General features: G+C 37.0%; 1 protein-coding gene across 1 annotated transcript; it reads left to right on the top strand.

The window, feature by feature from the left end:
• Positions 1-9,326: 9,326 nt before the first annotated feature.
• On the top strand, positions 9,327-14,606 carry LOC143030704 (uncharacterized). Its single transcript, XM_076193889.1, has 2 exons — positions 9,327-9,724; positions 13,166-14,606. Exon 2 carries the CDS (start codon positions 13,437-13,439, stop codon positions 14,547-14,549), a length of 1,113 nt encoding a protein of 370 aa, XP_076050004.1. The 5' UTR covers positions 9,327-9,724; positions 13,166-13,436; the 3' UTR covers positions 14,550-14,606.
• Positions 14,607-15,566: the final 960 nt, after the last annotated feature.

Below are 15,566 nucleotides of genomic sequence, written 5' to 3'. Positions count from 1 at the left end.
ACAGCGCGAGAAGATGCAGCGACGGGACGCAGCACAAGATTTCTACAGGTTGCTGCTGACGTTGCACGTCATGGTGGGATGCTGGGATTACATAGACGCAGCTTCAGCAATTTGCAGTCTTATAAAAGACGCCTCTCTGTGGAGTATATTGGTGTTTTCGAGGAGTTTATTATTATAGGAGGGAGGGGGGTTCCTGTCGTGGTGGCCAATGAAGTGATGGAAAATGGATCCTTGGTTCCGGTGGTATTGGAGGCGTCTACTAAGCGTAGTGGAGGTTCTACCAACGTAAGAGATAAAGCCGTCACGGCGGCTCTCCTGGCATGAAAACGTGTAGATTACATTGGTAGAGGCCTCCTTCGGGATCTTCGGTGCAGTGTTGTTCCTCATTGTTAGGGATCTGGTCAGGTTTGACCTGCAAAAAATCCTCACACCAATGGTAGTCTCCTTTTCTCATGATGCCTTTAATGACGTCACACTCATCCCTAGACTTGTCGTGAAATTTATCTTGCAATTTTATGGCAGGTAATTGAAACAAAAATGGTCGCATTTGTGGGTGACCGCTTGAGGTCAGCCCTCTTCATATACATTTGCGGGTGAGGAGGTGAGGTCTAGAGGGAGGGGGAAGAGGCGAACAAGGAAGATGGCCACTTGCAGATTGCTGGACAATTCACATGCTGGACAATTCACATGCAGATAACTTTCCTGTTAATGCCTCAAAGTTCATGAGAATTGCCAAAATCATCTATCTGCAGTATATGTTCGTTTCGAAAGTGATTGCAACCGTATAGATAGTTATTCTATGCGATTGAACGCCACTGGACGCATTTTAGGATGACCCCACCACCAACTTCAGATGCCGGGCCCTGCTTTGACTTGCTGCATTGCTTCCGGTCCAAGAAGTGGACGGGATCAGTGATGACCCTTCTTCCTCAAGGAGCTAAGATAAAAGGGAAATCTAATGTTCTTCTTTTTTGTGATATATATATATACAGTATATATACATTATATATATATATATATATATATATATATATATATATATATATATATAAAGAGAGAGAGTGAGGGAGAGAGTATGTATGGTATCACCGTATCCATCTATTCATGTCTAAATATTCCAGCCAGCTACTACTGTTAATGTCGCCCTTACGCCAACAAATGGTGAGCAGTGTTCAGAGGAGAAATATGTACATGTTTAAAAAAATGTACCCCAGATGAAAATAATATATCAAACTAGTTCTAAAAAGTATCCAAAGAGTATCCTATCATTATATTTAGAAAATATTTTACATGGGCGTTAGTTTTTGGATATGATTATTTGTATTATTGATTTTTTCTCATACCTGAGCCCACGATGTTCCCAGAGCGTACATTTGGCAGCCAGACCTTGGCGCTGCCTGACAGACCGGCAGTGGGAATACGGAAACACAAGTGTAGTTAAATGTACGAATTTTATGCTGACCATAAGAAAAAATAAAGACTATACAATGCAAAACAAAGATTCTATTGCTCCAGACACCTGGATTCATGTTTTCTTCTCCCTGCACACACCTTGAGTAGAATTGATCATGCTGATTCTTGGCTGCCTGCCATCCATAGCATTGAATAGCACCCCCATTTCCTTTGGTCGGCTTCACCACACTATATAGTGCCGTAAGCACAACCGGTTTCGCTTCCTCCCACTTCAGGGTGAGGGGGAGGAGGAAGAACACCTTGATTCGGGCAGGCTCCCCATGCCCAAGAAATGACCGAGTGAATTGAGTTTCTTGTGTGACCAAGAAGAGATCGGTATTTACGACCGTGTCCATGTCTGTCCCGTCGAGCGTGGTACATTCTCTGTCGAGCGAGTGGGTGTCTGTCTGGCCGCTCACTCACTAGTCCCAAGTGCCTCTCTCGGCCGTCTTCCACACATCGGGCGGCACTCTTCGCCCGAGAAATCGAGTCGCCCGGGACAGTGGGAGTGGCTCTCACCGGACTTTCAATCAATTCCCGACCCCTACGATACATGCATACATACAAACATACATATTCCGCCCTCCTTTGCCCCTCTCGTCACTTTCTTCCCCTTGTTGCCTTCAACCGTCCAACTTTGTCAAATTCTAGACTGTTAGTTCCACTTAGTATTGGTTCTTTTCCTTGACAGGCTTCTTTCTACCTCTCACTTCAATATACTTTTCTGTCTAAGAGAATTAGATTCTTGGGTTTTCTCTATATTTCTTCAGTTAATTCTTATACAGCGTGCTCCAAAAGAACCCCACGAGAGAACGTATGCAAGATCCTACGTGAGCTTTGCAGTGACGCAGTGATTTCTTTAGTCCAGTGATCTTTAACTTTATATTTAAGATCCGCCCAAAGGGCGTGACCTTACATTCGTGAACCAATTGAATCTTCTCCATCCTTTCACCAATCAGATTCGTTGTTACAAGTCTATATGCGAACTTATGCAACTCGCTCGCTCACTCGCTATACTGTTTCATAAACACCTAACCTATAAAATGTAACACCCGTCCTCTACCTCACTTTCTACCTTTTCTGCTAGCCTCTTACACACACATACATACATACATTTGCAGAAAAAACACTGGGAAATAAGAAACTTAGTCCAAACGTTTTCATCTATTTAAGATATTATCAAGGAATACGTATTTCCTGAAGATGTCTTAAATAGACGAAAACGTTCGGTCCAAGTTTCTTATTTCCCAGTGTTTTTTCCTGCAAAATCATTTCACGCGTTTTTGTGAATTACTGCTCATACATACATACGTACATACATACATACATACATACATACATACATACATATGTGTATACATACATACATATGTGTATACATACATACGCATACACACATGCATACATACATTCACACATACATACATACGCATACACACATGCATACGTACATACATACATACGTATGTATGGAAAGAGTAGTGTAGGTAAAGTCCAGGAAGGAGCAGAAGTACTTTATTGTCTAACGTTTCGACAGAGTCTTCTTCAGAGATAATGGTACAGGCAAATTGCAATACATTGCTTATATACTTACTAAGCGGGTCATCTCACACTACTTCTGCTCCTTCCTGGACTTTACCTACGCCACTCTTTCCATACATTTGACTTTTCTCTTGTCGAATATGTGCGTACATACACATGCATATGTACGTACATACATACAATATATATATATATATATATATATATATATATATATATATATATATATATATATATTTGTGTGTGTGTGTGTGTGTGTGTGTGTGTGTGTGTGTGTGTGTGTAAGCGGAATAGGAAACACAGGAGTCTTAGTCTTGAGTTTATTCCTGACTAGTACAGATGGAGAGATGATAATGGAAGAGATGGCAGTAAGGGGAAGATGGGCAGAATATTTTAGGGAGTTGCTAAATGTGAAGGAGGATAGGGAAGGAAAGATAGCTGCAGTGGGAAATGCGAAGAAAATGAGAGTGATGAGTGAGGAGAATGGAGGAGAAATAAGGAAGGATGAGGTGAAGGCAGTTGTAAAGATGATGAAAGCAGGTAAGGCACCTGGTCTGGATGGATGCCATGCAGAATGTCTGAAAAAGGGAGGTTCAGTGATGGTGGACTGGTTGGTGAGGTTATTTAATGTTTGCTGGAGAGAGGGTAGAGTACCGGAGGACTGGAGAAGTGCCTGTATAGTTCCTCTTTACAAGGGAAAAGGGGACAAGTGTGAATGTAGTAGTTTCAGAGGGATTAGCCTGTTAAGTGTAGTAGGGAAGGCTTATGGGAGGATCTTAATTGAGAGGATTAGGAGAGGAACAGAAGGAGTAATTGGTGAGGAACAGTGTGGATTTAAGACGAGTAGAGGTTGTGGAGATCAGATCTTTGTGGTAAGACAGATATGTGAGAAAGCTATAGGAAAGGGGAAGGATGTTTTTTGGGCTTTTATGGATCTGGAAAAGGCTTATGATAGGGTAGACAGAAAGGCACTGTGGGAGGTTATGCAGATTTATGGGATAGGAGGAAAGCTTTTGGGAGCTGTCAAGAGTTTTTATGAGAGTAGTAGAGCTTGTGTCAGGATTAGAAATGGAGAGAGTGAGTGGTTTGAGGTAAAGGTGGGACTTCGTCAAGGATGCGTTATGTCGCCCTGGCTGTTCAACTTATACATGGATGGGGTGGTGCAAGAGGTGAATGCTAGGGTAGTGGGTCAGGGATTGGAGATGGTTAAAGAAAATGGAGAAAAGTGGGAGGTGAGCCAGCTGTTGTTTGCGGACGACACTGCGCTTGTGGCAGGGTCAGAGGAGGGATTGAGGAAGCTGGTGGCAGAGTTTGGGAGAGTATGTGATAGAAGAAAGCTAAAGATAAATGTAGGTAAAAGTAAGGTGATGAGATGTACAAGGGGTGAAGGTGGCAGTAGACTGGAAGTGAACATTAAGGGAGAGCGACTGGAGGAAGTGGATAGTTTTAGATACTTGGGTGCAAGTGTAGCAGGAAAAGGTGGAGTGAAGGTGGAGGTAGAATGTAGATTGAGAGAAGCGAGTAAATGCCTTGGTGGATTAAAGAGTGTAATGAGGAATAGACATTTGGGAATGGATGCAAAGAGGAGACTGTATGAAGGAGTGATTGTGCCAACAGCACTGTATGGGGCAGAAACGTGGAACATAAGAGAAGAAGAGAGAAGGAGTTTGAATGTGTTTGAGATGAGATGTCTGAGAAGTATGGTGGGGGTTACTAGGCTGGATAGAGTGAGAAATGAGGAGGTGAGGAGGAGAACAGGGGTGAAAAAGGATTTGGGAGATAGGGTTGATGAAAGAATATTAGGATGGTTTGGACACATGGAAAGAATGAGTGAAGAAAGACTAGTAAAAGAGGTATGGAAGGCAGATGTGGAGGGAGTGAACATGAGGGGACGTCCTAGGATGAGGTGGATGGATGGGGTGAAGGGGGCTTTGGGGAAGAGGGGAATGTCTGTTGAGGAAGGAAGGGAGAGGACGGAAGACAGAGGTGAGTGGAGAATGGTTGTATATGGATGATGTTGTGATTGCATGAGGAGGAATGGGCAGGGGTGTGTGGGGTGGGGTAGTATATGTGAGTAAATTTTGACGCAGCCCGAAGGGATTTTCTCCCCGTCCTCTCCTTATATGCAAGGGGAGAGGGGGGGTCGCCAATTAAATGAAGCGGCCTTGCTGTGGATGTGCTGTGTCTTGCGACACTGCTTCTGACCCAGGGCGGTGGGCAGGGTGCAGGGATGACCCGTCATCCAGGAGGTGCTCAGGTGAGAGGGAGGGTGGGAGGGGTGTGGAGTGTATGTAGGGATGAAATGGGTGGGAGTGTTTTTATGCCTTTCCCTTTTTGGCTACCTCCCTTGTAAGGGGGAAAAAGCCGTGGTATATGTATGTAGTTTCGCAGGTGTGCTTTTTCAAAGGAATATGTGTACAAACGGGTTACCATAGTTGGTGACGAATGTGAACATCACATTGTGGCTAACGTAACAATGAAGAAATTTATACAATTAGATATGATAACACTAATAACAAAGAAATTATTAATAGAAAATGTAACAATAGTAATGATAACAATGAAGATAAATATTTAAATAATAATATTAACAATAATAACAAAAATGATAATAGCAATACAGTAATAATAAAAATAATGAAAATAATAACAATAAAAAAAACAATAATAATAAAAATGATAATACTAATAACCAAGAAATAAAAATTATCAATAGTAATTATGACAATAATAGTGATAACAATGATAACAAAAAAAAAAAAATTAAATATTTAAATAATAGTAACAATAATAATAACAATAATAATGATAATTAAATTATTAATATTATTGATTGTTATATTGAAAATGTAATAATAATATTATAAATATATATAATGATAGTAATAATAAATATTATTTATTTATTATTACTATCATTATATATATTTATAATTTTATCATTACATTTTTATTATTACCATCATTATCATTACTACTTTCATTATTATTGTTATTATTATTGTTACTATTATTTAAATATTTAATTTTTGTTTTTATTATCATTGTTATCACTATTATTGTCATAATTACTATCAATAATTTTTATTTCTTGGTTATTAGTATTATCATTTTTTTTCATTATTATTACTGTATTGCTATTATCATTTTTGTTATTATTGTTAATATTATTATTTAAATATTTATCTTCATTGTTATCATTACTATTGTTACATTTTCTATTAATAATTTCTTTGTTATTAGTGTTATCATATTTAATTGTATAAATTTCTTCATTGTTACGTTAGCCACAATGTGATGTTCACATTCGTCACCAAGTATGGTAACTCGGAGAGGTGGTGAGGACCACCCCATGTATATAATGCCCTAGCCCGTTTGTACACATATTCCTTTGAAAAAGCACACCTGCGAAACTAGTCAGGAATTAACTCAAGACTAAGGCTCCTGTGTTTCCTATTCCGCTTACATCAACCTGTCAGAATGCCTCAACACACACACACATATATATATATATATATATATATACAGTATATATGCGTATACTTAGGCAGGAGGTTCTCCCTCTAGCAAGAAATGTTGTATAATAATGGGACCTTTCGCAGTGAGCGATTTGATGCCAGACACCGCCAGATTTTGTCATTCTTGCCGAAAAATAAATACTTTTTTGGGCAAGTATTATAAGCTTACAGAGGTGTATCGTTGTACATTATTGTGTCTGAAATTTAAGTCAATTAATTTCATGATTGCAAACGGCATATTTATAATTACAGATGATATTCGTAAAACAACCTATAATTGTATCAAGCCAAGCAATTTGTCATTTTCTACCGACTTCAATGGACGTATACTGATATATACTTTCATTTGAATGCACCAAACAATAGGCAAATCCATGTAATGTATAGAAAATATAATTTTGCATCGAAGACTTAATTTTTCCGGTACAATTACTAACCCTCGGCTTCTTGAGTCTGATGTACAGTCTGCCGCCGCACACGTAAAATTAGTCATATTTGTTTGACATTAGCTCTCAGCAGATCTAAGAGGCTAGTGTTTAAACAAACGTCGCTCACTTCAGTATACTCGTACGTCCGCCACCACCGTTAATTATTTGTTATCTTTTATCTCACTGATTATCTTCATATACAGGACGTGACAGTGATATCCCTTATTTTTCAACACTCAGATAAAATGCACAAACCGAAATCAACATCCTCTTATTTTTACTGCTCATACTTACTTCAGTAAAATTAATTACCTATTTTTAGTTTTATCTTATAATTAAATTAACAAAGCCTTATCACACACCAGTAAGTAAAAATTATAACATTAAGAGTCATGTTTTTAATTTTAGATACACTTATGCAGCAATTTATGTCGTATTTTTTTTTTTTTTTTTTTTTTTTAATATCGGTTTCCAAATTAGCTAAGCCACCCCCTTTCCTCGTGAAATCCGAGACAATTAAAAATTCTAGCGCTAATAGGAATCTCCGAACCTGACTGCGAAAGGTCCCATTGAGAGGTTCTCAGCCCTGCATGCTTGGCCCACTCACCCCTCTCACCGTTTGTCAGAATGTCATCCCCTCCCCCCCCCCCACTTCCCCTCCTTTCCAAGATTGTCTGTTTCAAAAGGTGTGTTCTAAATATTATGCAAATATTACTAAAAATCATTTTATTCTTTCCAAATTAGTATATATATACATTTGCAATTTTACATGGACTATATAACGAAGTTTTACAAATTAAATGTAAATTGAAAACATTGATGGGTATATAAAACTTGAATAATTATTATCATTATTTTTATAATGAACTATTTGACAGGCCAAACTGAAGCTAATGCAATAAAAAAAAAAAAAATCCTTGCTACGTATTACGACTTAACGTAATTTACGTAACATACATTTCCCTTACTTCTGACATCTTTAGCACCTCCCAACAATGTAGATTTCAGCAGCCAACAACAAAAGGCATTAATTCAAAGAAAAATGCAAAAGAAAGACATGTTTCTGTGGACACATATAACATCACCATAGGCGATAATATTCTTACGCGTGCGATATTATCGCACGGCGTAACACTTTTCTAATCCTAAGATTAACTTGGGTCAGCACAGGTATAATTCCAGCCCAGGTGACAGGCCAGATAGGCCAAAACCTATAATTGCTTTCCTCACCCCGTAAACTTACTGTGGTCACAATTCACCCCCAGAAAACCCAAGATTCCCAACTGGGGGTGAATTTCGCCCCTAAGGAGAACCCTGTCGTATATATTTCTTCTACATATATTGCCTCTTGATATACGTCGCCGTGGTCGCTGTATTGAACAAGTAATAAGAAAATTGTGAGTTGTCATCGTGCTATTATATATATATATATATATATATATATATATATGTATATATATATATACACATATATATATACATATATATACATACATAAACTCTCAAAGATCGATGTTGGTGAAGCCAATGAAAGCCCTGTTTGATATCGCCTGAGCACGAACCTTTTTAATGAAACTTTTGTTGTTCAAAACAAATGTATATACAGGTATATATATATATATATATATATATATATATATATATATATATATATAAATATATATATATATATATGTATATATATATATATATGTATATATATATATATATATATATATATATATGTATTTACCTAGTTGTATTTTGCGGGAAGGGGAGCTATGCTCGTGATGTGTGTGTGTGTGTGTGTATTCACTTGGTCTTTGGATCACGTGTTGGACTCGTGATCGATAGCTATTTCCCTCCTGGAAGAGAGCTCAGAGCTCGTAAGTCCGATCTATGGGTAATGCTATGACCTTGCACACACACACACACACAACTCCCCGCCCACGAGAGTTGGAGTAACACCCCTCAGCGCTGCGATACTGATATTATTTCAGCCCCGGGCGAGAGTCGAACCCGGACCTCCGTAGTGGCAGGCCAGAGCTCTAACCACAGCGCCATGAGAGGTGTGTGTGTGTGTGTGTGTGTGTGTGTGTGTATTATATATGTATAAATATATATATATATATAATATGAATATATATATATATATGTATATATATATATGTATATATATATATATATATATATATTATGGGTGGAAAAATATAAGATATTGATACAAAATATAAGAAAATATAACACATAAAAATTATAGAATATAGAATATAAAGTATAAAAAATGAAATATGAAAATAGAATAAGGAGTAGAAATAGGAAAACTGAAAAAATATATAGAAAATAGAAAACCTGCACCTCCGCAGTTTCAGTCCTCAGATTCAGGTTGATGTTCGAGGTAATTTGCTTTAGCACACATACATATAACTATTTCCTAGTCGAACTGTCAATAAAGAGTTTTGTTGTAATTTCGTTTCTTTGGTGACTTTTCTTTGTTTATACTTTGTCCACTTCCTTCAATTTCTTTTATCTTGTTTCCCTTAGTTTTTGTTTTGTAGTTTCTCATCTTTAATTAACATGTATCATTGCTTTACCGAAAAAGATTTTCCCTGCCGTTGATTAATCAGTCAGTATTTTCTTTAACTTTCGCATTTTACTCAATTGTTATTAAAGTCGTTGGCTTTGTTTATTTACATATGTTGTGATAGCCCGTCAAACCTTCAGTTCCGCACATTCAGCTGTTGGAAGAGCTTGTTGTCGTGGCTGTGCATTGTACAGGCCAAACAAGTGTGCCTTCTTGAATTTGTAAGTGGAATCATATATATAGTGGTAAGGTAGTTTAGTTCATGCTCATTGATTTTGAATTTGTTACACTTCAATTCCCGTTTGGTAGTGTATTCTGAGGAGGGGTAAACGTGTGGATATCTATCAAGATGTTTGGCAGTCTCACAGCTGCAATTACCTATATCATCAGCTAGGTTTGGTTAATCCGAGTATTTTGAATCCCAGGTATAATTACCGCAAAAAAACAAACAAACACGTTAATAGCTAATAAATAAATAAATAAATAGATAAATAACAATTTTTATTTACCAAGGGGCTAGGTTAGGTTTGGTCAAGTCAGGCCTCACAACTACAATTCATATCCATATGATTGGCAAGTTCTTATCATTATCACTTTATGAGTATTTGGGGCCTTGAATATAAATATTTTCAATTAATATTGATGTCAGTAGCAATTTAAAAGAATAAATGAAGACTGGCAAGCATTTTTATATTTATGAATTTATTTCTCTTATTTGCTTACATTGTTCTTACATTCTTATTGGGGAATGAGACTCCATCTTGTCTTTCTCTGTACAAAAATCTAGAATATATGAAGTTCAATCTGAATTCAGTGTGCAGATTGTAACATTTTTGTGAGTATAATATCTAGACTTAGCAAAAGCTTTTGATACCATCCCCCCACCAAAGAATACTTAATAAATTAGCTTCACACAGAATAAGTGGTAGCCTGTTAAGTTGGACTAATAATTGTTTGAATAATCAAAAACATAGTTGTTCTGAATGCCAAAACTTGTAGATGGAAAAATGTTACAAGTGGACTTCCACAGGGTTCTGTTCTTGGGCACCTATTCATAGTATATGTACCCTAAATGATATAGACTACGGGCTGAAACCTATTGTCTCCAGATTTGCTGATGATACAAAACTGCAGAAAGACAAATGATCACTTAAACCAATTAGATATTCAAGAAGATTTAGATAAACTACAGCAATGGTCTGAAAAGTGGCTAATAAAATAAATAAATAAATAAATGAATGCAAGGTTATGCACATAGTTAAAAATAACAGTAAGTATGATTACAAGTTATTTGGAAATTTGTTAACAAAAGTGGATAGTGAAAAGGATCTTGGTGTAATTATCAGTAACAATCTCAAATCATCTAAGCAGTGTATTTCAATCTCTGAGAAAGCAAATAAGATTCTAGGACTGATTGTGGAATCTTTTGACTTCAAAAGTTCATCTCTCATTAGCAAACGATAGATTGTTCACATTTTGAATATGCTGTTCCAGTATGGTCACCAAATCTCATTAAAGACATTGGCAGATTGAGAAAAAATACAATGGTGAGCCACAAAACTGATTCTAAGTATAAAAGATAAATTGTATGAAAATTGACAAAAATATATGAATTTGTTTTCCCTAAAAAAGCATAGACTCAGGTGACTTGATACAGGCCTTCAAGATTCTAAAGGGAATTGGCATCAAAAGGGACAAAATTTTCCCACTGAATGAGAATCTGACAAGAAATAATGTTCTCAAACTCTTACTAAATAGATTTAATTTGGAAGTGGATAGAAACAACTCCAAGCATATAGTGAATGAATGGAATGAACTTCCTGCAGAGGCAGTGCAATGTACTTCAGTTTGAAGCTTTAAGATTCGTTTAGATAATCACCAAAGGAAAATGCTGTAATGCCTTCCATTTATTTTATTTGTGTATTTGTTATTATTTGTCTATTATTATTTGCTTGATTAACATTCATCATTAATCTGTCAATTTATTATTATTTACTATTTACCTGTCTATTTATTAAACTTTACCTATTCATTATTATTTCTATTATTATAATTGTTATTTACGTATTCATTTATCATTATTATAATTTCTTTGCATCCGACCTAGTCATGGACCAAAAGGTCTCCTGTCGGCATGCTCCTTTGTAATCGTTTGTAAAATCTTGATGAGCTTTCCAATTTGCACTTGTAAGAGACTGTAAGATAAAAACTGTTGTATAGAAATGGGAAGTTGTCTTCCACGTAGAGTGAACTCACTTTGCCACTGAAGTGGCACAGGGCTAAAACACTGTAAACATAGTGAGATGTGTGTCACCAACCACTGCTTGACTGCTGCTGTGAGTATTGGTCACTGATTTTCTGTTTGATCATATATGTATGAGCACTCCCATCATATCATCTTGATAGATATAATGGAAATCCTGAAAATGGTAAACTGGTCATTTTGATAGTGGGTGCTACAACCCATTGATTATATTGTTTCACTACAATATAAACAAACACACAGTTGCCAGATCAACTCTGTGACACAAGGCACCATCCAACCAGTGTACCGGATGTAAGTGCTGATGATAGTACATCCATCTATACTATCATTATGTTCTTGTATAGTGTTCATATCTTAGAAGGAGTGGTGTGGTAAAGGATCAAATGAGCCCAAAGCTTGCAGATCATTCAGATTCATGTTTAAGTTAATAGGCCGGGGCACCTTCTAAACTGAGATAATCCTAACATCAGATAAAGGTTGCACAAAGAGAACAAGATTTTTTTTCTTTTCTTTTTTTTGTCATTATCATAAAAGTGTCACAATTAGTAAGGGAGATGTCACTTGCATCCTGAAAGATGACTGGGTTTGTGTATATATAATGTTTCTGTGATCAAATAACATGTAGGATTTTTTTTTTAAAGCACTAGTTCTCGCATTATACATTGTCTTCTCACTACTTCCACATTCAAATGGATTTTGCATTTGATAGCAGTTCTTACCTGAGTACTTCATTATTGCTGAGACTGTTTTAGTGGGTCTATATTATATGTATGTTTTTTCTAGTAGACAAACAGGTATTTTATGAAGTGCGACAATAACAAATATGGAAAGTACCTCTACAACTACTTAGATAAATTTTATTGATTGCATTTTACAAAAAAAAATGATATAGCACAGGCACACCACTTACCAGTGTATCTTAAACAATGTAACTTGCATCACAAATTTGAGTGGGATGAACTGAATAAACCCTAGAGTAGGTCATGTTTAGATTGAAGTCTTGTGAGCCCAAACATGGAACGTTATGGAGTATGTTAGAATATTTCTGCTGTGGCTAGGTGTGCCATTCCCCACTCCCAAATGTTGTGATGTGAGGAAAACAAATACAACAAAATTCAAGTAATTCTGGTCGTGGTGGGGTGAGTATGCTTGTAGCTGTTGGATGATTTTCAGCATGTTTCTAATGAAAAAATAGATCACAATATGTCATAGCACAATATCTGTTATTGTTTGTGCGTGTGTTATGTCAGGTGATGGCATGTACAAAAGGTCTGTTTAGGTACAAAGACACTTTAGTATGAAATACTTTATATCTGAAAAATCCATCATCTTATAACAGTGTATTACACAATTTCAAAGAGTTAGATGTCAGCCTTTTAATTACATCTTTTTCTAGGATGACGGTACCTATCACCATTGCTTTGGAAGGAAGAGCTTTCTGTGGATTCCATGTGTCATACTATGAAAAAGTGTGACATCTGCAGCACAGCTATACCACAGATCATCATAAACATTACATGATAAACCTCTCCAGTGTGACCTGTGTGCTTCCACTTTGTAACAAAAGGGTGATCTCGGATAGCACAAAAGTCACCTCAAAGGTCATATGACCCACACAGGATCTGTGTGGTTCTGATTTCTGACAAAAGGGTTCTCTCTCACAACATATGGGGAATGACACAGGAGAAAAGCCTTTCCAGTGTGACCTCTGTGATTCTGCTTTCTCAAAAAAGGATAAACTCACAAGGCACATCAGGACCCACACAAGAGAGAAGTCTCTCCATTGTGACCTGTGTGATTCTGCTTTCTCACATAAGGGAGCTCTCAGAAAGCATTTAAGGACCCACACTGGAGAGAAGCCTTTCCAGTGTGACCAGTGCAATTCTGCTTTTTCACGAAAAGGTTCTCTCACACGGCATATGAGGACCCACACTGGAAACAAGCCTTTCCAATGTGATCTGTGTGATTCTGCTTTCTCAATAAATGGTAGTCTAATACAGCATATGAGTACCCACACGGGAGAGAAGCCTTTCAAGTGTGACCTGTGCAGTTCTGCTTTTGCACTAAAGGGTAGTCTCACTTACCATATGAGGACCCACACAGGAGAGAAGTCTTTCCAGTGTGACTTGTGTGATTCTAGTTTCTCATATAAGAACCATCTCAGAAGGCATATGAGGACCCACACAGGAGAGAAGCCTTTCCAGTGTGACCTGTGCATTTCTGCTTTTTCACAAAGGTGTCATCTCACAGAGCATATGAGGACCCACACTGGGGAGAAGCCTTTCCAATGTGACCTGTGCGATTCTGCTTTCTCACAAAAGAGTGGTCTCATGCAACATATGAGGACCCACACTGGAGAGAAGCCATTCATGTGTGACCTGTGCAATTCTACCTTCTCAAACAAGACTTATTTCACACAACATATAATGACCCACACTGGAGAGAAGAGTTTCCAGTGTGACCTGTGCAAATCTACTTTCTCACACAAGTATAGTCTCACAAAGCATATGATGATCCATACAGGAGAAAAGCCTTTCCAATGTGACCTGTGCAATGCAGCTTTCTCAGAAAAAGGTACTCTCACAAAACATATGATGACCCATACAGGAGAAAAGCCTTTCCAGTGTGACCTGTGTGGTTTTGCTTTCTCACGTAAGAATAGTCTCAGCAGGCATATGAAAACCCACACTGGAGAGAAGCCTTTCCAATGTGACCTGTGCAGTTCTGCTTTCTCACGAAAGGGTAGTCTCATAAAGCATGTGAGGACCCATACTGGATAGAAGCCTTTCTAATGTGACCTGTGCAATGCAGTTTTCTCAAAAGAAGTGTCATTTCACCCATCATATGAGGATCCACACTGGAGAAAAACCTTTCCAATGTGACCCGTGCAATGCAGTTTTCTTACAAAATTATAAATCAAGGCCTCATGGTGGATTTTAAATACTGGAGAAATCTTCAAGTCTCACTTTGAACTCAAAGTAAACAAGGGGGCTTTGTAGTCAATGGTCAATCATGTTCCTCAACATCACATTATTCCTAGTTAAATGACTTCAAATACTTCTCTTACCTCTTTTGTAAAGATACATCCAGGTGTTATCCTCATCAAATAGAGATTCTGGTGGTTGAAGTGATTCAAAATATGTAAAATGTATTTGATATACATTGGATCTTTTTTTTTTTTCTTTTTTCTAACTAGGTAAGAGCTTTGTAGTTCAGAAAGAGGGCTACCAACTGATGGTCGTTTTTTAATTTGGAAAGGAAGGGTAGTGCATAACGAAAAGAAGGGGATGACACACCTTGTGTACTCATTGGGAGTAGCTAAGCTAGTTAGCCTATTTTCTTTTACTTCTTGTTTAGTTCTAATGTACTTTACTAAGCTATTAGGTTGGTTTTTTGATTGAGTGTTGAGGGGGACATATGGATACTCTATTATTGGTCTCACCAAGGCTTTGCATAGGTGTATATTCATACTATTTTCTGAGCAATATAAATGACCTGCAATTTGTGCTAATGTAACATGCCAGATAAAAGTGTATAATACTATTTTGTACATAGTATATAAAATGATCACTTTGCAATTAGATAATATATTAGAATATCTTTTATTATCCTAAAATGCATTTTTTTTAAATTGTTCATGAATACACACAAATATTTTTATAACTATGTTAAGGAGAGACCATAAAATTAATACTAAAAGGCATCAACAGAGTATAGTTTTATCGCTCACAGACCTGTAACCAGTTTCCTTTAATTAAATTATTCAAAACTGGAGTTGTTCTTGGATTCCAATCCAT

This window comes from Oratosquilla oratoria, chromosome 12, assembly GCF_046742065.1.
Source record: "Oratosquilla oratoria isolate Oo_2021 chromosome 12, ASM4674206v1, whole genome shotgun sequence".
NCBI lineage: Eukaryota > Metazoa > Arthropoda > Malacostraca > Stomatopoda > Squillidae > Oratosquilla > Oratosquilla oratoria.
Note: the sequence above shows the minus strand (reverse complement) of the source record. Positions and strands in the feature narration are given on the sequence as shown.